Source organism: Eptatretus burgeri, chromosome 7 (assembly GCF_056783735.1).
Source record: "Eptatretus burgeri isolate ZD-2024b chromosome 7, Ebu_testis_v1, whole genome shotgun sequence".
NCBI lineage: Eukaryota > Metazoa > Chordata > Myxini > Myxiniformes > Myxinidae > Eptatretus > Eptatretus burgeri.
The window spans coordinates 27,077,792-27,100,291 of NC_140967.1; the positions used below are offsets into that span (position 1 = coordinate 27,077,792).

The 22,500-nt window shown below is 45.6% G+C and overlaps 1 protein-coding gene across 9 annotated transcripts in view; it reads left to right on the forward strand.

Annotated features, from left to right (window-relative positions):
* The window catches only part of LOC147022874 (dnaJ homolog subfamily C member 4-like), a 20,950-nt gene extending 148 nt beyond the window's left edge, over positions 1 to 20,802 (forward strand). Inside the window, exons 1-7 of one of the 9 annotated variants that reach the window (XM_085887780.1) lie at positions 1 to 165; positions 9,331 to 9,492; positions 11,056 to 11,143; positions 11,936 to 12,153; positions 12,824 to 12,923; positions 15,088 to 15,174; positions 18,166 to 20,802. The exon at positions 1 to 165 is cut by the window's left edge and continues 89 nt beyond it. In XM_085887780.1, the coding sequence (XP_085743906.1) occupies positions 9,407 to 9,492; positions 11,056 to 11,143; positions 11,936 to 12,153; positions 12,824 to 12,923; positions 15,088 to 15,132 (537 nt within the window). In that variant the 5' untranslated portion in view covers positions 1 to 165; positions 9,331 to 9,406 and the 3' untranslated portion in view covers positions 15,133 to 15,174; positions 18,166 to 20,802. Of the gene's footprint in view, positions 166 to 360; positions 507 to 1,306; positions 1,326 to 9,330; positions 9,493 to 11,055; positions 11,144 to 11,935; positions 12,154 to 12,823; positions 12,983 to 15,087; positions 15,175 to 18,165 lie in introns of those variants that run through there. The other 8 variants (XM_085887774.1, XM_085887772.1, XM_085887773.1 and 5 more) reach the window with 8 other exon arrangements.
* The last annotated feature ends 1,698 nt before the right edge of the window (positions 20,803 to 22,500 follow it).

Sequence of the window (22,500 nt, forward strand, 5' to 3'; positions counted from 1 at the left end):
ACAAACTTTACAGTAGATACTGATGATTTCCAAACAATGTTCGATATTGAGAAATGGGATCATTACATCTGCTCTAACGAGGTTAAACAACGAGGAAGCGGTGATAGTTCAGTGAATCCGGTGATGCGCAGACGGAGTCCCATGGATGCCTCACAGTAAGGAAACGTGAGTTTTCATCTCGTTTGTTATTCGAACACACAACGGTGTCCATGTTTGTATACAGTATATACAAACTCGATGGGACTTCAAACAGGAATTTCGCGCCGAAATTGTGTGTAAAGCCAAAGGTTGTTTGGTAAATACCAAAGTGCTTCATTGTGATGAGTCTTGTTAACGTGATTGGTTGCTTATCGATATCCTGTCCTTCATTTGGTTTGTGACGCTGTGGGATGGTGCGCTGTGACGCGGTGAGCTGTAACGCGGTGAGCTGTGACGCGGTGAGCTGTGACGCGGTGCGCTGTGACGTGCACTGTAACGCGGTGAGCTGTGACGTCCACTATAACGCGGTGAGCTGTGACGCGGTGCGCTGTGACGTGCACTGTAACGCGGTGAACTGTGACGTCCACTGTAACGTGGTGAGCTGTGACGTCCACTGTAAGGCGGTGAGCTGTGATGTCCACTGTAAGGCGGTGAGCTGTGATGTCCACTGTAAGGCGGTGAGCTGTAACGTGGTGAGCTGTGATGTCCACTGTAAGGCGGTGAGCTGTGATGTCCACTGTAAGGCGGTGAGCTGTGATGTCCACTGTAAGGCGGTGAGCTGTGATGTCCACTGTAAGGCGGTGAGCTGTGATGTCCAATGTAAAGCGGTGAGCTGTGACGTGCACTGTAACGCGGTGAGCTGTGACGTCCATTGTAACACGGTGAGCTGTAACGTGGTGAGCTGTGATGTCCACTGTAATGTGGCGAGCTGTGATGTCCACTGTGACGCGGTGCGCTGTGACGTGCACTGTAATGCGGTGAGCTGTGACGTCCACTATAACGCGGTGAGCTGTGACGTGGTGCGCTGTGACGTGCACTGTAACGCGGTGAGCTGTGACGTCCACTGTAATGCGGTGAGCTGTAATGTGGTGAGCTGTGACGTCCACTGTAACGCGGTGAGCTGTGATGTCCACTGTAAGGTGGTGAGCTGTGATGTCCACTGTAAGGCGGTGAGCTGTGATGTCCACTGTAAGGCGGTGAGCTGTGATGTCCAATGTAAAGTGGTGAGCTGTGATGTCCACTGTAACACGGTGAGCTGTAACGTGGTGAGCTGTGATGTCCACTGTGACGCGGTGCGCTGTGACGTGCACTGTAATGCGGTGAGCTGTGACGTCCACTATAACGCGGTGAGCTGTGACGTCCACTGTAACACGGTGAGCTGTAACGTGGTGAGCTGTGATGTCCACTGTAACGTGGTGAGCTGTGATGCCCACTGTGACGCGGTGCGCTGTGACGTGCACTGTAACGCGGTGAGCTGTGACGTCCACGATAATGTGGTGAGCTGTAACACGCTGAGCTGTGATGCGGTGCGCTGTGACGTGCACTGTAACACGGTGAGCTGTGACGTCCACTGTAATGCGGTGAGCTGTAACGCGGTGAGCTGTGATGTCCACTGTAATGCGGTGAGCTGTAACGCAGTGAGCTGTGATGTTCACTGTAAGGCGGTGAGCTGTGATGTCCACTTAACGCAGTGAGCTGTGATGTCCACTGTAAAGCAGTGAGCTGTGACATGGTGCGCTGTGACATGCACTGTAACGCGGTGAGCTGTGACGTCCACTGTAACATGGTGAGCTGTGATGTCCACTGTAACGCGGTGCGCTGTGACGTACACTGTAACGCGGTGAGCTGTGATGTCCACTGTAACACGGTGAGCTTTGATGTCCACTGTAACGCGGTGAGCTGTGATGTCCACTGTAACGCGGTGAGCAGTGACGCGGTGCGCTGTGACTTGCACTGTGACGCGGTGTGCTGTGACACGGTGTGCTGACTTGCACTGTAACACGGTGCGCTGTGACGCGGTGCCCTGTGATGTGGTGCGCTGTGACACGGTGAGCTGTGACATGTGATCTGTGATGTGCTGTGACATGTGCACGTTGATGCTGTGACGTGTGATCTGTGATGCGGTGCGGTGCGCTGTTTCGTGGTGCGCTGTGACGCGGTGAGCTGTGACGCGGTGAGCTGTGACGCGGTGAGCTGTGACGTGTGATCTGTGATGTGCTGTGACATGTGCATGTTGATGCTGTGATGTGCTGTGACATGTGCAGGTTGATGCTGTGATGTGCTGTGACATGTGCACGTTGATGCTGTGACATGGTGCGCTGTGATGCGTTGTGACATGGTGCGCTTTGATTTATGGTGCACTGTGACGCGGTGAGACGTTGTGCGCGGTGTGCTGCATGCCTCGGGATAAAACCAAATTGGTTCTCTCATCACAGATTTTTCCTGGTCAGATGATCTATCATATCGTCCCGGTTTTAGGGGTGGATGGAATGATTTAATAAGGAAGTTTAGCATTGTGTGGGGTTATTTGGTTCGTGGACGAGTGGAAGCATCTCGATAGAACCAAGTTCGAAAAACTATCAGCTTAAGTGTTACGTGTCACAACATGAGGGGTTGTGCGGTGTTCATTAGCTTCGGGAGTAAAAATAAGTCCCCCAGTACGTGATTACCCTCTGTGATTTTCCCTATGTTTTTACATTGCAAGCCAGGCCATAAAGCTGGGAAACGTGTCCCTGAAACGACAACAAACAGGATAGGTCCCACCATCCCGGGTTTGGGGCGAGCAGGCCACGCCCCGGAGGCGGAGGATATAGGACGCATTGCTGAGTGCGTGGGAGGTTCCTGTGCTGTGTCACGTGATTGGGTTTTCGTATATCATGCCTCGCCCGCTAGGGGTGGCAGGAATGTGCTTCTGGTCGCGCAATAAAGCGGAGTAGATGGTGGCCCGCGTCCTTCTTGCGTCCCACTGCACCGCGTACACTCTAGTTGGCTGACGAGGATGGTTGAATACGGACTTATGCCCGTTTTCGACGGGGACAACTTCGAATTGTTTTCGGAGCAATTGGAATGCTATTTCCACGCGAACGATGTGGTCGACGAGAGCAAGCAGAAGTCGATCTTGCTCGCTTCGCTTTCGCCGGAGCATTATCGGCTGCTGGGTGATTTAGTGGCACCGAACAGGCCTCGTGATGACGGGCTGTCGTTTCGGGACATTGTGGAGAAAATGAAAGCACACATGGCGCCGGAGAAGTCGTTGCAGCTCGCTCGATTCCAGTTCGATCGCCTCTCGAAAGGGGCAGAGGAACGCGTCGCTGAGTTCGTGGCGCGGATTAAGCGTTCTTCCGTGGCCTGCAAGTTCACGGCGGGGGAGCGGCCAGCTCGGCTCAGAGATCGCTTTATTGCTGGTTTACGAGATGCGAAGATGGTTTCAGCGGTTTTACGGCTGAAGGATGAAACCATTACATTCGACTCGGCGGTCAGCACGGCTACAGCGGTCGAGCAGACTCGCGGGGATGTTCGAGCCATCACCGGCCACGCGAGGTCGCGAGCACCCCGGGACGCGCGCACGACCTTCGATGCGGGTCGGACGTCGCCGCGCGTGCGGCGGGGTGACCCCGCGGACATGCTTGGGATGTGGAGGTCGACACCTGCGCCGTGCATACCCGTGTAAAGGCAACGTGTGTTTGAATTGTCACAAGGTGGGTCATTTGGCGCGTGTGCCGTGGGGCGACGGCCACCGTTAAGGTCGTGGACGGCGATGTGCGAGGCGACTCGGGGCGGAACCAGCGGCCGTTGTTGAGCCTGTTTTCAATTGGCCCAGTGGATGACGGTGGCGCGCCCGATGACGGTGGAAGTCGAAGTGAACGAAACGCCGATCACGTTCCAGGTCGATACGGGAGCAGCGGTGTCGCTCATCGGCGAGCAGACCGCGCGTAGACTCAACGGCTTGAAGCTTATCAGGTCAAACCTCACGCTGTTCACGTACACCCGCGAGAAGATAACGCCAGTCGGGATGGCAGACGTGTCTGTGCGGTACCAAGGCCAGGTCGCCACGCTCGGGTGTACGTCGTGCGGGGAGCGCTCCGTCTCTCCTCGGCCGAGATTGGATGGCCCGCATCCAGGCTAGACTGGGCCGCAGTTCACCTTGTGCAACCCGTGCCAAGCCAGTGGGAGGATCAGTTGGAGGAGATTCTTCAAAGACATCAAGGGTTGTTTAGCGACGACCTTGGGAAACTCAAGGGCATGGAGGCAAAACTCTTCTTGAAGGAGGGGGTGGTTCCTCGGTTTTGTAAACCGCGTCCGGTGCCGTATGCCCTGCGGGACAAGGTCAAGGGTGAACTGGATAGGCTGGAGGCCTGTGGAGTGATCGAACGGGTGTCGTGCTCGGATTGGGCCACCCCGGTTGTCACGGTGCTGAAACGGAATGGAGACGTCCGATTGTGCGGGGACTTCAAATCCACGGTTAACCCGGGGCTCAGCGTGGAGCAATATCCATTGCCGTCAATCGATGAAATATATGCGCGATTGGCGGGGAGTCAATACTTCACGAAGCTAGACCTGCATGATGCATATTTTCACCTGCCGATGGATCCCGGGAGTAGCGAGCTTTTGACAATCAACACGTGTCAAGGACTCTATCGATATACCCGACTCTGTTTTGGGATTGCTTCGGCCCCAGCCTTGTGGCAGAAAGCCATGGATCAGGTTTGCATTGGCCTGCCCGCTCAGACCTACCTGGACGATGTGCTCATTGCGGGGAAAACGGCGGACGAGCATCTTGCGAACATTGCCCAAGTGCTGACAAAGCTAGAAGCGTGCGGCCTGCGCTTGAACAGGGACAAGTGCGCGTTCTTCAAGCAGCGCTTGGAATACCTCGGGCACATCATCACGCCGGAGGGGCTGTTGAAAGGTCCTCGGAAGGTGGAAGCGATTCAACACATGCCACCGCCTCGCGACAAGACGCAGCTGCGCTCGTTCATTGGTATGGCCCAGTATTACCAAAGGTTCGTGCGCAGGCTCAGCTCACAACTTGCGCCGTTAACGCGGTTGCTCAAGAAGGACGAGCGCTGGGCTTGGGGGCCTGCACACCAGGCGGCGTTCGACTGCGTCAAGCGGCTGCTCACAGAGGATACGGTCCTCGTGCACTACGAGCCTGCGCGTCCGCTTCTATTGGCATGCGACAGCTCTGCATATGGCATCGGGGCACTGCTCTCCCACAGGATGGACGATTGTTCCGAGCGGCCTGTTTGTTTTGCATCCCGGGCCCTGTCCACAGCAGAGCGCGGATATGCCCAGATTGAGCGTGAGGCTCTCAGCCTCGTCTGGGGTGTGCGGAGGTTTCATCAGTACCTGCTGGGGCGGCATTTCACTTTGCAGATGGATCACAAACCGCTTCAATTCATCCTGAGACCCGAACGCGGGGTGCCGGTGGTAGCAGCCGCGCGAATACAGTGGTGGTGTCTGTTTCTGGGTGCTTACGATTATGATATTCAGTTCCGAAGCACCGAGAAGCATGCTAACTGCGACGGGCTCTCACGCTTGCCATGTGCGGAGGGTCAAGCTGCGTCTGAGTTGAGCGACCGGGTCGATGTGTTCGCGCTGGGCCAGGTCCAAAGCGGGCCGGTCACGGCCAGGCAGGTCGCGGTGGAATCGGCTCGTGATCCGGTGCTTGCCCGAGTCGTCCAGGCGATTTCTACGGGGAATTGGAGCGATCTGCCTTCGACACCGGCATTTCAACCTTTGACGTCACGTGCAGCGGAGCTGTCGTTGGTCCAACAGTGCGTAATGTGGGGGATGAGGACCGTGATTCCACCAAAGTTCAGGCAGCGGTGTTTGGATGAGCTGCATGTCAGTCACCTTGGCATCGTGAAGACCAAGAGTCTTGCTCGTAGCCTGTTGTGGTGGCCGGGGTTGGACAAAGACATTGAGCAGTTGGTTAAGCGTTGCGCCACGTGCCAGACAGATGCTGATAACCCGCGTCGAGCTTCGGGTCTCTGGCCTGTGCCAGACCGAGCTTGGCAGAGGGTCCATGTAGATTTTGCGGGACCGGTTAATGGCAAAATGTTTTTGATTGTGATCGATGCATTCTCTAAATGGCCGGAGGTTGTAGTAATGCAGCATACATCAGCAAACATTACAGTAGAGAAGCTGCGGACGATCTTTGCTAATAAAGGGTTGCCGGAGATCCTGGTCTCTGATAATGGTCCGCAGTTCATCGCGGGTATATTTGATGAGTTTATGCGCCAGAATGGTATTCGACACCTAAGGTCCGCACCGTATCATCCTGAGACGAATGGCCAAGCTGAGTCGTTTGTCAAGATGTTGAAGTCAAGATTTTACGAGGGGAGGAGTGTGCTGTATCACGTGATTGGGTTTTCGTATATCATGCCTCGCCCGCTAGGGGTGGCAGGAATGTGCTTCTGGTCGCGCAATAAAGCGGAGTAGATGGTGGCCCGCGTGCTTCTTGCGTCCCACTGCACCGCGTACACTCTAGTTCCTACTGCATGGGGCAAGAGGGGAGTGATTGCAGACACAGGACAGGCAGGTGGATTGCCCGTGGTGTTTGTGGAATAGTCCGGATGTCAAACACCATTTTTCAAGATGACCGTGCATTAGGGTCCGCACAATGTTTTTCTGCATTTTTGAGATCACCAGACCATCTGAATGAATATTCCGATTGATGCCACTCTGGCACCCTTGAGCATTTTCATATAAACCCATTAATATACAAATTAGCGGTAGCCATTGTCAAAATTACTATTTTTCTTAATATCTCCAGAAGTAAGCATCCAAACAGCCTGTTTGAGGTGTCTACACCCATGTTTTTAGGGTCACTGGTCATGATAAACCCACTTAAAATTTGTCAACATTGAAATTTAGCTCATTAATATGCAAATTAGCAGTCGCCATTATCAAATTAACAATTTTTATTAATATCTCCAGAAGTAAGCATCCAAACAGCCTGGATGAGGTGTCCAAACCCATGTTTTTAGGGTCACTGGTCATGATAAACCAACTTACAATTTGATAACATTGAAATTTAGCTCATTAATATGCAAATTAGCAGTCGCCATTATTGAAAATGTAGGTAAATAGACATATAGATAGAAAAAAAACACTTCAGTCTTTGTGAATAGAGATCACTTTATTATTCATACAGATTCAACAATGTGACAGTATGCAATGAAAGCAGCTAACAACATGAACAAAAGAAGACATTCCTGTGTAAATCAAATGTTCATATGTATATATATATATATATATATATATATATATATATATATATATATATATATATATATATATATATATATAATGCAGACAAATTCAGGGGGTAGGGTTTTGCTAATTTGCATATTAATGAGCTAAATTTCAATGTTGTCAAATTTTAGGTGGGTTTATCATGACCAGTGACCCTAAAAACATGGGTGTAGACACCTCAACCAGGCTGTTTGGATGCTTACTTCTGGAGATATTAAGAAAAATAGTAATTTCGACAATGGCTACCGCTAATTTGTATATTAATGGGTTTCCACAAAAATGCTCAAGGGTGCCAGAGTGGCATCAATCGGAATATTCATTCAGATGGTCTGGTGATCTCAAAAATGCAGAAAAACATTGTGCGGACCCTAATGCACGCTTTTCTGGCCAACACTCGGACTAAAGGCTTTCGTCTGGAAAGGACAGGAGTTCGGCAGAGTGCACACACGAGGTTGGTGTGAGGACCACACGAGGTAGGTGGCACCTTTGGAAAAAGAAGGCTGGCACGTTTTTGAGCCGGCGTACGTCTGCCCTGCGACTAGAGAAGTGCCATTTTGCCTGCGTGTGTGTGCACGTGTTGGTGGAAGCGCCTCCATTCCGGGTTCGATTGGAGATCAGCTCTGGCCTAAGCTGAGTACCAGTGTACTTAAAAAGGGGGAGAGGGTGGGGTTATTTTCATTTTTTTTTTTACCCTTTTGTCTGAATTTGTGTCCGTATGCGAGGCCTCGACCGTAGGTGTTATTTATTTATTATTGATATTATTAACTTTTACATTATCGTCTTTGTAAATATTTGTGTATGTTCATTAAATGTATTCCTTTTTGAAGAAACTGTTTGTGTCATTGTCGTGGGTTTGTAGATTAAACCCCCTCGTGTTGTCCTGGTGCAGTGCTCCTGTGTATCTCTTCCATTCTCCGTAATCCTCCTTCCGTCCTCCATTCCGAGTACTCCTTCGCCGTCCGCTATTGCCCTCTGCCATATCCTTGGAGCATGTGTTGAAATCTATCAACGTGTCCGCGTCCTCTTAAGAAGGAACCGCTCGGTCGTCTAGGGGCTGTCGGTGTTAACCGCCTGGTTCCAATAAATTTTGGGTTGGGGGGTTAATTTGGGCCGGCCACCCCCGCGACAATATGATCTTTGATGAACTCCAGAAGTTTACGTGGGACTGACATCAGACTTGCACGACATTCGGTTATTGGTCAGATATACACCCGTTTTTTTAAAGTTTTTTTTGGTGTTTTTCTTTTTTTAAACCCCGCACACACAAAGTGAAAAGCCGGGTTAAGAGATTGGTTCACTTTCTTTGTCTCTCCATCTGTTTACAAATGTCAGATGATTGAGGAACAACCTTATTCCAATTGAGTGTTTTCTTTTCAGCACAAATCAGAACATGAATTGGAAACCGAACCCGTAGCTCCGCGGTACTTTGGCTCTGAATTCGTCCCGATCACGCATGTGTATAGAGGAGTGAGATTAAAAAAAAAAAAAAAAAGATTTACTCTGTCTGCCTGTCTGGCAGTCAAACAAAATTGAAAATCATTCCAAACAGGAAAGTTACTGTTTTTAAGGACGTCATAAAGGACACAAACAACAGGCACGAATGACTAATTGTAAATAAGAAGGTGGTGTCAAAGTCTCTGCAGCAACGACAGTAAACTTCAAAAAAAAAAAATTATACAACCTTTAAAAATCTTTATTTTATTTCAATCGAATGATATACTTGAACACTGTAGAACGCAAATCACCTTCATCGGCACTTTCAAAACCCTTCCGTTTAGCAGTACTCGAACAAAATAGTGTTACGGCATTTTACGTTGTCACGACCAATCAAATTTTCCGCTCATAGACCACGTCCACGTCTTTGTTTGTCAAGACTGCACAAGGGTAAGGTGTTCTATGAACTCTCTTTTTTTTTTTAGTGATTGGTGAAATTAATCTCGGTCTATTAATTGATTATTGGGAACAAATATTGAACTGATCCCCACGGTGGATTAGTCAGACCTCTAAGTTATGCATTATATTTGCACTTCTTTGTTGTTAGCGAATAGTTTGCTCTTTAATCTGGTTTTTCTATTACCCAAAACTCCTCAGACGTTCACATTGAGGAACCAGGTTCATTCCTCTCAATGAATACCATGCTGGGATACTCATCACACTTTATTCAGCAATGCTCGACTTGGCACGAGGACCACTGGCTTGGCTGTGTGTGTGCAGGACCAGTGTGAACGTGAGCAATCGCCGACTTCACTCCAGGTCTCTTGTGCAAAGGCTACCGATTACATTATAGTACATGTGCTGTCACTTTCTCTTCCGATTTCTTCAACTCTCTCGACTTGCTTCCCAACTTCCTTTGACTTGTGCATCAATTCGTCCCCCACCCCTCCGACAAAGTCGGACACGTTAAAATGAGTTCCGTCCAACTGACCGATCATCCGTCCATATACTTTTGTGTATGTGATATTTCAAAAACCGTTGAACATTTTTCTGTCATATTGCAGATATCTTTTCAGGTCAGGTCAGGTATGGGAGCATGCGCCTGAGCAGCGTGTCGCTGCGTCAACTTTCCGCCAGTGCTCCTGAGGCCTCCGTCTGTCCATCCCCAAGGCAGATGCCTGGCCCATCCCCACCCCCTTGAGATGTCGATTGATTCCTCGTGACATTATCTCAAGCTGATTAGATCATGGCTGTGATTGGCTGAATTATGTTGCCATGGCAACCATCTTGATAACTCGGCTTGTGTAGCGATATTTCAAAACTCGTTCAAGATTTAGCTTTCATATTACACAGATCTATTCCTCATACCACCTTTGACTCTCAGCTCCTTGTTGCCTATAAAGGTAATTTTTTTTTTTTGACATTATGTCCAAAACATTATTGGCCAAGACTCATGTCGACGTAAACTTTTGCAATTTGACATGACTGATACATCCTGATCCTGCTCCTTTTGTGCAATGATCCTTTGTACGATCCAGTGAAGACTTTCTTTTAGAACAATGATAGTTTTGTTGTTTTTTTTTCTTTGAGATTTCTTACTTTTGAATTGTATTCAATGCAAGTATTTGCTGGTCTCTCTCAATGTTTGTCTGTCTCTCTCTCTCTCTCTCTCTCTCTCTCTCTCTCTCTCTCTCTCTCTCTCTCTCTCTCTCTCTCTCTCTCTCTCTCTCTCTCTCTCTCTCTCTATCTCTCTATCTCTCTATCTCTCTATCTCTCTATCTCTCTATCTCTCTATCTCTCTATCTCTCTATCTCTCTATCTCTCTATCTCTCTATCTCTCTATCTCTCTATCTCTATCTCTATCTCTATCTCTATCTCTATCTCTATCTCTATCTCTATCTCTATCTCTCTCTCTATCTCTCTCTCTCTATCTCTCTATATCTCTATATCTCTCTATCTCTATCTCTCTATCTCTCTATCTCTATCTCTATATCTCTCTCTCTATATCTCTATATCTCTATCTCTCTATCTCTCTATCTCTATCTCTCTATCTCTATCTCTCTCTCTATCTCTATCTCTATCTCTATCTCTCTCTCTATCTCTCTATCTATCTCTCTATCTCTATCTCTATATCTCTATCTCTATATCTCTATCTCTCTATCTCTATCTCTCTATCTCTATCTCTCTATCTCTCTATCTCTATCTCTATATCTCTCTATCTCTCTCTCTATCTCTCTCTCTATCTCTCTCTCTATCTCTCTCTCTATCTCTCTCTCTATCTCTCTCTCTATCTCTCTCTCTATCTCTCTCTCTATCTCTCTCTCTATCTCCCTATTATATTGTATTATGTTGCATTGATTTTCATTCCCTCATGCATTCAAGACCGCAGACACATTATGAGGTGCTTGGAGTACCAGTTCATGCTTCAAAAGAGGAAATAAAAGAAGCTTTCTTCAAACTGTCTAAAAAGGTGCTGTTTTCTAACGTGCTCATTGTTACCAAAACTAAGTTGCAGGAATCGATTTGCAGAGTAAATTTGGAGTTCATCACCAAAGATTTAGCATAAAGAATTTTGTTTGAAATCTAAATAACCACTTGAGGTTTATCGGAAGGCCAAGGCCATGACAGGGTGCAGAGGTATTAAAACGGTAAGCATTCTTGTTCAGACATCCTGAAATGTTTAGAGCGATTCCTCGCTAATCACTGCCCACCTTCACTCTTTCATTCCTCTTTTTTCCCGCCTTTGTAATAAACTCCCTCACTCTCTTCAATCCCATTCTTCCCTCCAGGCCTTCAAAACAGCCGTTCACCACCACCTCTTATCCTCCCCCATCCAAAACCTTGATCTTTTCTACCCCTGTTAATCCACCCCAAACCCACCTCCTTCAAATTCCCTGCTTTCCTTCCTGAAAGTCCCTTTAGTGTCCATCTTGTATACCCTGTGTTCCCCGCCCCATCCCTCTCCCTTCCACAGATCTCCTAATGTCTCTGTTCCCACTGTTTTTGTCCTTCCCACTCCCGCCCCTCTTGCCTCATGCCCCCCTTGCTGTGCGTTGTGTGTTAGCTCTCACATGAGTCTCGCCAATGTACACTAATGAAAAAAAAATTGATCAATACAGTATTGAAATCAAGATATTGTTACGTTCTCGATTTCCTGATCCGGTACTTCTTTCTCAAATTTGAAATCAAGGTCACCTGTGACTTTGCGTGTTCCATAAATACGTGTGACATTGCTAATTTTATTCTTTGTTCTCCCTTCCAGCTTCATCCTGACCGTGACCCCAATAACCCAGCTTTGCACGCTCAGTTTGTGCAGCTCAATGAAGCACACAGTGTGCTCGGCCACATAAAACGACGTCATCTGTATGACCTCAATTTCAAGGATCTCAACGCCTTCCCATCTTCCCCACATCGCACATCCGAAACGTGGACCACCAGAGTGCATGTTTGGAAAGACAAAACCAGCACAAACTCAGAACAGTAAGCTTGGTGTTGTATTTTGAATAGCATCCTTAAAACTCCACCTTTAACTGGAATGTATAATGGTATTTTGTATTCACAGTGAGATGAATACATTGAGGATTTGTGCGATATCTCAAAAAGTTATGGAAGGATTCAGACGAAACATGGTGGGTGAATTGGGTACGTGACAAGAACAAGCCGATTTAGATTTTGGTTCAGGTCCGGATGCAGATCTGGCCAATTGGTGGGATACAAAATGTAAATTGTTCAGCTTGGTGGAAGGTATGCGCTTTACCAAGTGCAGTTATAGTTTAGCCTGGAATTGGGAGAATATTTATTTATTTGTTTTTTCTTTAATCCGTCCTTTTCGTCACAGTATAATCATGTATTATGCCACTTTAATGGACAACTATTTACAATATTAGGAATGCAATGATGGCAAGATTTATTTATTTTATCCTCTCCCCTCTCATTCCTCCGACTTCAAGATTTCCTTAATTTTTTCCAACTTGAAATTTCTCAATTTACACCCTCCAACCCCACCCCCTTCTCCCAGCTCCTTCCCCTCTTGTAATTACAGAATTGTTCCCATGACCCTTATGGTCATAAATTAATTTGTTACTGTATGTCATGTGTCTGAATGCAAACCAAAGCACAGGTTAATGTGACTTCCTGACACCTTGTGCAGAGAATGGAGAGAGCAAGCATGGCAGGAGGAGATGCGCTACTGGCAACACCTGCAGCAGGCCAGGAAGAGTGAACGGAAAAACAACCGAGCTGGACAAATAGTCGGTGGCTGCATCTTCATTATGGCTGTTAGCATGTTATTGCAATACTTGGGTTATAGGTAATCTCAAGACCTACACCTGTGACTAATTTGCTGTTGGTGATTTTGTTATATATGTACTATTTTATATACAATCACAGTTGATCAAATAATATAAAAGGAAGGTTGAGCCCGAATAGCGAATTTATGTTGCAGACACTTTACAAGCTTTTGCATTGGTAAGGTGAAAAACATTTTGTCCTTTTTAATTGAAAGACGAAGGCTGAGAGGATGGCCTCGAGGTACGCACTCTTGCTTTTAAGCTGTCAAGCTAGGTTTGAAGCCTGACGCAGCTATAAAATGTCATCCCGATGTTTCACAGGCAGGGTGATTCATCAATGTGTGCTGTCCCTCACATGGACGTTAAACAGGAGTCCCATCTGCCAGCATTCATTCCATCCATCCATCCATCCATCCAATGGGACCATAATCTGTACAGAGCGTTGGTGCTGCCTCAACAGTCTCCTCGGCTATTGGGCACAATCCTGGACGGGTCGCCACTCCGACACAGGATACCAGCAAGCTGGCACTCATTTTGCCGACCTCGGAAGGATGACAGGCCGATTTAACCCCACCTGGTATTAATTCAACAGCTGGGTGGGATTTGAACTCGGGACCCTAGGATCCCAAGCCCACCACTCCAACCATTATGCCAACACCAGCATTCATTGGTGGACGTTAAAGACCCCATGGTGTCCTTCGTGAAGAGTGGGCGAGCTATCACCGGCACCCTGAACAAATTCCAAATTCCTGCTCTAACCAACAGAGGACATCAGCGGCACAGCCACACCTTCAGCCAGTGTTGCTACCCCACAGCCTTGTGCTGCATACTAATGAGGAAGAATTGAAAGACAAGGTCCAACATGGAGCAGAATGGGGGTGATGGAAAAGAGGGAGCAGTGGACAAGAAAAAGAATAGATGAAGTAAGGCTCAAGGGCAAAGTTCATTCATACCTAAATTTGCGTGCAGCACGTGGCTGTTTGTTTGGTGTCGGCAATAACCCACCCAGCCTTCGTCCAAAGACGTCATGGGATCTTTAATGTCCACCAACTTGTGTGAGCAGATGACTCCACTGTTTAATGTGCATCTGAGGGATGGCTTGTAAAGTACCAACCTGGCAGTTTGTAGTCAGGCTGAGAATGAAACCCAGACTAAACAGCTCAAAGTATTGGTGGTGTTGATGTCAAAATTGATACTGTTGCACTGCCTCTGCATGAGTTAAATAGTGTATAACAAATTGTGCAGGAGAGCATTTTGGAACTGACCAGTCCCCATTACTTAGTGGGTGTAGGGAAGTGTTTATGCCCCCACAAAAATAGAACGACACTCGGTAGAGCGCATTCCTCCACCAGGCTGAATAGCTTACGTTTGGTATCTCACTGATGGGCTGGATCTGCATCCGGAGCGCAACCAAAATGTCATCTGCTTGTTCTTGTCACCTACCCTACACATCCACCAAGTTTTGTCAGAACTTGTCCACAACTTTTTGAATATATCATACTGCTGGAAATGTTTTTGGCCTGATCTTTCAATGGTGAAGAATCACTTTTAAAAATTCAAGCATCCGGATCTTCACCAAAATTTAATCAATTCTTCCTTGTTGAGCACACAACTTCTCCACCAAATTTCGACCGAATCCGTCCATAACTTTTTGAGATGTCCTGCCCACAAACAGACGGGTGAAAACATAACCTCCGTCCACCTTCAGTGCACAGGTAAAAACAAAATTTGATTTCTTCAAAATAGCATTTAATTGGGCATTGCCGGAGAATAATGGGACTTGAATACAGTTTCTCACTGGTACTATATCTAATCTGTTTGTGGGGTCACAACTTTTGGGATTAACCTGTACGTGTGATTGAGCTCTGCAGTGTGGTTGACTCTTGATTCCCTTGGGGCATCTGGGGTAGGCATTGAAATCTGGTGAAATACTGGCCAACATCTCCTCAACCTAATGTGGGGTGGGGGGGGGGAGGAGGGAAAAATAGTTTCTTGTGAGAGTCTCCTTGGAGAATGTTCCACATTGGAATTGCAAATTTATTTCCTATCTTTATTGGGATGGTAACACGAAGGAAGGTTCAAACATTGTTGCAACCTTTTTCGGGTGTGTGCCATCTCTTTACAGGAAGCTGCAGGAGGTGAATCAACGTTACATCTTGGAACAAAATAAAGAAGCTCATCAGTTTTACATGGAAACTCAGCAACGGTTCCGGTAGAGTTGTTCATCTTTCTTCATACTCGTGGCAGGAACACATGTTCAACAACCACTTTTCATGCACGTCATAGCACCACTACTGGAAATGAATATAAACATGCTGGGCCAAATTTATGAAAGGCGTCTAAGAGTTAGACGCGTGTAGACTCGCTAATCATGCGATGATCACCCGTTCAAAGTTAATCGCCAATCGCCGAAGAGTGAGTATCTAATGCGGATCAAAACCTAATCACAAGCGTTTAAATAACAAAGAAACTTTTCACGTCGGTGAGCGCATGTCTAAGGCCTTGAAGCAAGTGTTAGGAAAAAAGGTATACAGTAGTTTGAACTGCATTTGTACTCTCACATATTTCCTGGCAGTTTACTCTCTCTGTCTCTCTGTCTCTCTGTCTCTCTGTCTCTCTGTCTCTCTGTCTCTCTGTCTCTCATTGAGTGCAGCCTGTGGCTGCTGGTTGCATCATTGGTTGGGACAAGGCTATGCCACTGATGCAGTGTCCGCATTACCAGTACACTGGTGCTCATTCAGCCAACCTCAGAAGGATGACAGGCTGAATCAACCTCCTGGTGTTTTTTTTTTTAATTCAACGGCCAACGGGGCTTGAACTCAGGACCCTAGGATCCCAAGCCGCCACCCTAACCACTAAGCCAACACCAGGCTAGTTTAAGTTAACTATAGAATCACTATATGTTATGCTATTGTGGTTTATGTACTGCAGTCAGGATTGCTGGTAACTGAAGTGATTGCAGTTGTAATTACAGTCATCTGCAGAGAATTACTCCTTCATACTAGAGTTAAAACGATAGTTGATTACAGTTGTAATTACAGTCTGCAGAGAATTACTCCTTCATACGAGAGTTAAAACTATAGTTGATTAGAGTTGTAATTACAGTAGTCTGCAGAATAACTATAGTAAAGGGAGGTATAAGAATTGCATGGCTTATAATTCGTAGTTTACTTGACGGTGAATATGGATGCGTTAGGAGTGCTTGAATTAGCTGAAGAGGAGGCAGAAGAGGAAAGGAATAGGGCAGTTCACCAACCTGCATTGAGAATCTTTGAGGATAGATGCAATCCTCTGGAGAAGTATGACAATATCAAATTTGTCCAGAGTTAGACTCTCAAAGGAGTCATTTCGTTCGCTGCTGAATATAGTGTTTGATGACCTGGATCAACCTACTATGAGGAGCAATGCACTGAATCCTCTCCAACAGTTGTCAGTGGTGCTGCGATTCTATGCAAGTACATCATTTCTCTTGGATGTTGGAGATAAGTGCTGTGTTTCACCGGCTAATCGGCTATTGAGACACGCACAACTAAATATATGTTAATCTCCCTTCGTAAATTGCTATTTATAAGGGTGATTTGGCTGTGCACATACAACGATGTTTTTGTCAGCGTTTAAGGGTGAGGTGTGTGTTAGCAAGACGCTCGCTAAATGCCTTTCGTAAATTCGGCCCGCTCTGTTTTGCACATTATGTTTAAATATGAAGGATATACCATGAAGGTATGACCATGGGAGAGGAGAATTAAAGCTCAATTTGTTGGGAATAATGCCAATCTCAAGACTAGTACATACAAGGTGTCCTGGTGGTGCAAGTTTTAGCAATTCATTTTAGCACTTGTTTTTTTTAAGGACACTGTAAAGTTGGGTATACACGTTCTAATGTATTTATTGTTTTTATTTTTTGAAAGAAAATCGAAGCACTTGGATAAGTGAGATGTCAGGGTAAAAATGAAACTTACTGGCAGGAGAACATATTGGGGCCACAATTGGACCCAAGCAAAGGAATGAATAAACAGTCAAAGAGGAGAGTGTAGGAAACACATTAACCTTGAAGCCCTGGAGGGAAGAGTGTGATTGAACACTCAAAAAGGCAGTTCCACAAATGGTAGTAAAGAGGAACAAAAAGTTTGAGGTGTGCACTCAGTTTGGATTTTGGATATTTAACCAGGAGGGGGTTACTGGAAGAAGGCATATGTATATCCTGGAATTGTTGGGAGAAGATCAGAATGCTGAGGGCAGAGAGAGCTAAATCAAAGGAGAGATGGTCATCTAGATTAAAAATAAATAAATTGAGACCCACTGTTCTCAGGGGTTGTGCATTCATTTCACCAGAGCCACCCCTGTTCTTGAACCATTCCATGTATGGGAGTGAGTCTGCGCTCGTTCTCAGAGCAACTGTAATCTCTATTCCTTAGTGAGGCTCTGTATTATTAAATCTTACCATTAACTTAATGTAACTTAACTAAGTGCGTGACTATGACACTGATGCAATGCCCTCTGCTGGTAAGAGCAGCCATTTGTAATTTGGCCATGGTGCGGGTAATAACTCGCTGACTCTTCGCGAAGGACACCGTGGTATCTTTAACGTCCACCAACGAATGCTGGCAGATAGGACGCCCGTTTAACGTCCATCCGAGGGACGGCACATACACATTGATGAATCGCCCTGCCTGTAAAACACCGCATGACAGTTCATAGCTGGGCCAAGATTCAAACTCAGGCTAGACAGCTTAGAGGCAAGTGTGCTTACCTTTAGGCCATCCTGTCAGCCCAAAATAAGTGGTTTCAAGCCTCAAAAAAATGGTTCCCAAATTTTGTGAATTTCACCCCCCTTTACATGGAATATGGTAGTATAACAATGATAATTGCAAAAACAACAATAGTTTGTTGGGTGGGTTGATTTTTTAATTTTTGAGTACTGTATTTATAACTGATCAACTAGTTTTTAAGCGAAAAAAAAAAAAAATTCAAATCGTGTTCCACAAGGACGTGTTGGGCCAATTAATGAGCATGCCTCATCTTCATAGTTTAGGAATATTATTTTAAACTCTCTCTCTCTCTCTCTCCAAAAGATTACATGTACAGTTCAAATTCCTATTGTGCACAGATATTATTTTTTGTGATGAGAAGTTGAGAAAGTGAAAATAGGTGGATACAGATGCTGTTGATGCTATTACAGTTTGGTAATCCCTTTTATTTGCAGAGAACACGGACTGGAAGGCCAGCTTGCAATTCTACGTAAGCGACATCGTGAGTTTTCAGCAAGGCACAAGGCTTACCACCAGAACCAGGACCCATGATAAATGTAAAGGAGTCCATTGTCGAGTATCAGTGCAATAAATGGTGGAAACTTAAAGCGATGCACAACATATTGAATGTGTTTTGCTGAGGATAAAAATGAAATGGATCCATGAATTCAATGATCCTTGCTAGGACACATTGCCTGACAATGAATAGTCCAGAAAATGGAAAGGATTATTCAGCACATCACACCTATGTGCCCAACACTCTGACCATCAATCACTCACAGAAAATGAGACATCCGAGATGGACGGAGGCGCAAATGTGTCTCGGATTCGATCGGACCACACGAATAGAGGGAAGAACCAAGCAGCATGTTGTAAATTATACAGATCAACAAAACCTCTGAGAAACAACTCAGGATGTGATCGTCCCACTTCAGAAGTTTTTGTCATGAAGATGTCAATGGCAACATCAATTGGCTATGCCTTTTGACGTCATCATTTTTATTATAATGATGGGAGTTTTGAAAGTATTTCCAAAAAAGATTTCATATTTGCTTGGCAGTGGTGCTAATCACAACCAGATGCATGAAGCTTGAGGTCAACACAGCTTTCATTACATCTGATGAGCCTGCTGTTGGCTTAACCGTGAAGGATGGCAGGCTTAAGATCTTTGAGTGTTGAATTTGATACCCTTTCATGCCGATAAATAACACCAGGTGGGTTGACTCAGTTTGTCATCCTTCCCAGGTCAGAAAAATGAGTACCAGCTTCCTGGAAGCAGGGGGCACTGCATTAATGGCACAGCCGTGTTCTCTTCAATGATGCAACCAGCAGGCACAGGCTGCATACAAAATAATAATAATGATAATAATAATAATTACATCTAGTCATTGATCAGATCTCCAAAGATTTCTGGATTTAATGTTGCATAAACCCTTCTGCTCCTGCTGCGTGGAGTCGTGTTCAGCATAGTACTTTGATTCATTTAAGCATCTTGATGGCTGGTACACCTGCTTTTTCATGCAGCACAAGGCTGAAGGGTAGCATCATTGGTTGAGGACACAGCTGTGCTACTGATGCAATGCCCTCTGTATGTTAGCACAGGAATTTGGAATTTGGCCATGAACACCGTGGGATAGCGATAGCTCTCCTCCTCACGAAGGACACTATGATGTGATCTTTAATGTTCACCAACAAATGCCGGCAGATTGGATGTCCAGTTTAACGTCGATCCGAGGGATGGCACACACATTGATGAATTACCCTGCCTGTGAAACACCGAGATGACAGTTTATAGCTGGGTCAGGATTCAAACCAAGGCTGAGACAGCTTCGAGGCGAGTGGATGACACATTATTTTATGAGAACTTTTGACAGCTTACAGTTTATATCATTTTCATCATTGTTTATTCATGATGATGTTCAAACTTTTATCTGTTTATACTTAGTTGAAAAAAGCACAGGTTTCTCAGGAGATTAGATGTGTACAATGAATCCACAAAGGTGCATGGACAAGCAATTCCTATTGTTCCACTTTATTGTTGCACCAGCTCATGCTCTTACTATATTCTACCCAAATTGTGAGGGACCATATAAGCAGAATGTTTGTGTTGTCCATTGATAACGATGGTAGGCTAATTATATTGGAGGTAAGATTTTGGTTTGAAGAGATGTAGAAAATATAGTTTGCAGCAGTGGGGAGTATTGGGAAAATGGTAGGCTGACCTTGGTTGGTAGGGTCAATTTGGTTTGGGATTTGTAGTGTTGATTGTATTGCATTTAAACGGGTGATTAAATGAAATTAACCAAAGAACCATTGCATTCAGGTCATTTCAATTCTTCTCCTTCTCCTTCTCCTTCTCCTTCTCCTTCTCCTTCTCCTTCTTCTTCTTCTTCTTCTTCTTCTTCTTCTTCTTCTTCTTCTTCTTCTTCTTCTTCTTCTTCTTCTTCTTCTTCTTCTTCTTCTTCTTCTTCTTCTTCTTCTTCTTCTTCTTCTTCTTCTTCTTCTTCTTCTTCTTCTTCTTCTTCTTCTTCTTCTTCTTCTTCTTCTTCTTCTTCTTCTTCTTCTCATTTTGTTGGGGCACAACTATGCCACTGATGCTGTGCCCCGATACCAGTACAATGGTGCTCATTTCACCAACCTCAGAAGGATTACAGGCTGAGTCAACCCCACCTGATGTTAATTCAGCAGCCAGCAGGGCTCAAACTCAGGACCCCAAGATCCCAAGCCAGCCACGCTAACCACTAAGCCAACACCAGACATAATTTCTGACATATGACTGTAATGAGAAAAGACAAATTTTTCAAACATCAATGGCATAATAGCTGTACATGTATATCCTCGTAAATCAGGACCACTTTATGTAGATATGAACACCACTTTATTAAAGCACCAACACCTTTGACTACAGTCACAACCAATACAACATTTACATCCAAATCAAGTGCAGGACTGACAAATGTGGCAGATTTTCTGACAGGAACACCATCAGCCAAAATAACAACGTGGGTTATCTATTGTACACATAAAAATGGTTCATGTCTCACAACGGCTCTCTCCGTGCACATCAATAAAAACAGTAAAATTAAGAAAAAGTTTACATATTGCTTCTTTGTTTTCTAAGCAGTGCATTTTTACCTGTGGCGTGTCGCACGTCTACAAGAGCTCCACATGGTTGTTGCTGTTCTTGTGGGGGGGGGTCCATTTTTGAACCATGCACCCATTGGTCAGACAGCTGCTGGACTCCACCCACATTTGTCGCTTGACCTGACCAACCATAGCACCCAAACAAAATAATATGGCCGCCATCTTGGTTTTCTGGTGGGCTGAAGACTTCAGGCCTGTAGGCCTCTGCTGATTATGTACCTCTCGTTTGTTGCGTCAGATTTCCATTGGCTTTGTTTGGGTCGAGTGTTCCTCACGATTAGGGACCCATAAAAATCTAATCAATGTCAAAAATTATTAGTAACATTTAATCAAGCCTGTTGGCACACATGGTACACGCCTCCCTATAAAAATAGTGTTGCGTAATTTTTTAATGGTCCGTGACTGTGTGACAAATCAACTTGTTCTGATATAACCGTGGCAGAGGGAGAGATGGGTGGAAGGTTTTGAGTTAATGTTTTAGGAGCGCTTTCAATGCACGTTTCCCAATCAGCCCGTGACTAGATTTTGGCACAGGTTGTGCACCACAGTGCAGTCGTTCTTGTTTAACACTGTACTTTTTTTTTTAATGAACAAATGCACTTTTTGAAAAAATATGATGCCGAGTGACCCCGTGCAGTGTTGATTACAGACTGCACGGGGTACACTGTCGACTGCTGGAAGCAGGCACCACCAAGGTGTCCAGCAATCCAATGCACCAACGTAAGCCGCACAGTGGTTATTCTTTTGGGCCGTAAATGTAATCGTCAGTTGAACGTTGGTCCGTTGTCCCAACGTTGTACCGATGTTGGCTGAACGTCATCAGTATCCACAAGACTAAAAAGTCTCCAGGATGATATGAACAGGACGTTTATTGAGGTATCTTCACCGCCGTGTGAAGCAAGGAGAAGCTGACATTTTAGGTGTTAACCCCTCATCGGAGCAACAAAAAAAAATCGGCACTAGCCTTCACAAGCAAGAATAGTTGTTCATTCTCAATGCTCTCTTTCTGTCGAAAAGACAACGTTGCACTAACGGCAATGCACGTCTGACCACTCGTGACAATTTCAACCTCGGCCCAACATTTGTCCACCTTCTCTGTCTGTTCCAGGTGGGTGATGCATGCAGTTTAGGGTTTCAAAATACTATATAACCATATTAGTTGGCCATCACACTTTTTGAGCTGACACGGTGATTTCTTCCGAATCATATGAGGGGAACTTGTGGCCTATCCTGCCTGCCTTCTCACCATAACCTCAGATAGTCGCTCGAAGGAGGGAAACTGTAGACCATATTGTACTAAATTTGTTGTTTACTTTCCAAATGCTGTTTTCAATGTATTTACACTGCAAGCTGTCACAACTTCTTCTGGAAGGTAATTACAAAATTTACAACTCTGTTAAAAAAAAAAGACTTTCACTGCCAGTTGTGCCTGCGGCTTGAAGGTTTTATTTGCATGACATCTGGTATGACTCACAATAAACTGAAACAGAAAACAGTATCTGTCCGAACTAAACCATGTAAGATCTTTTAAACTTGAAACATAACACTGGATTGTGGGGAACTAACTGTGCACGGAGCACAGGCTGGAGTATAAAATATGTTCTTGATTCATCAAATGCTTCTGTTGGCCTTCTTACAAACATTGT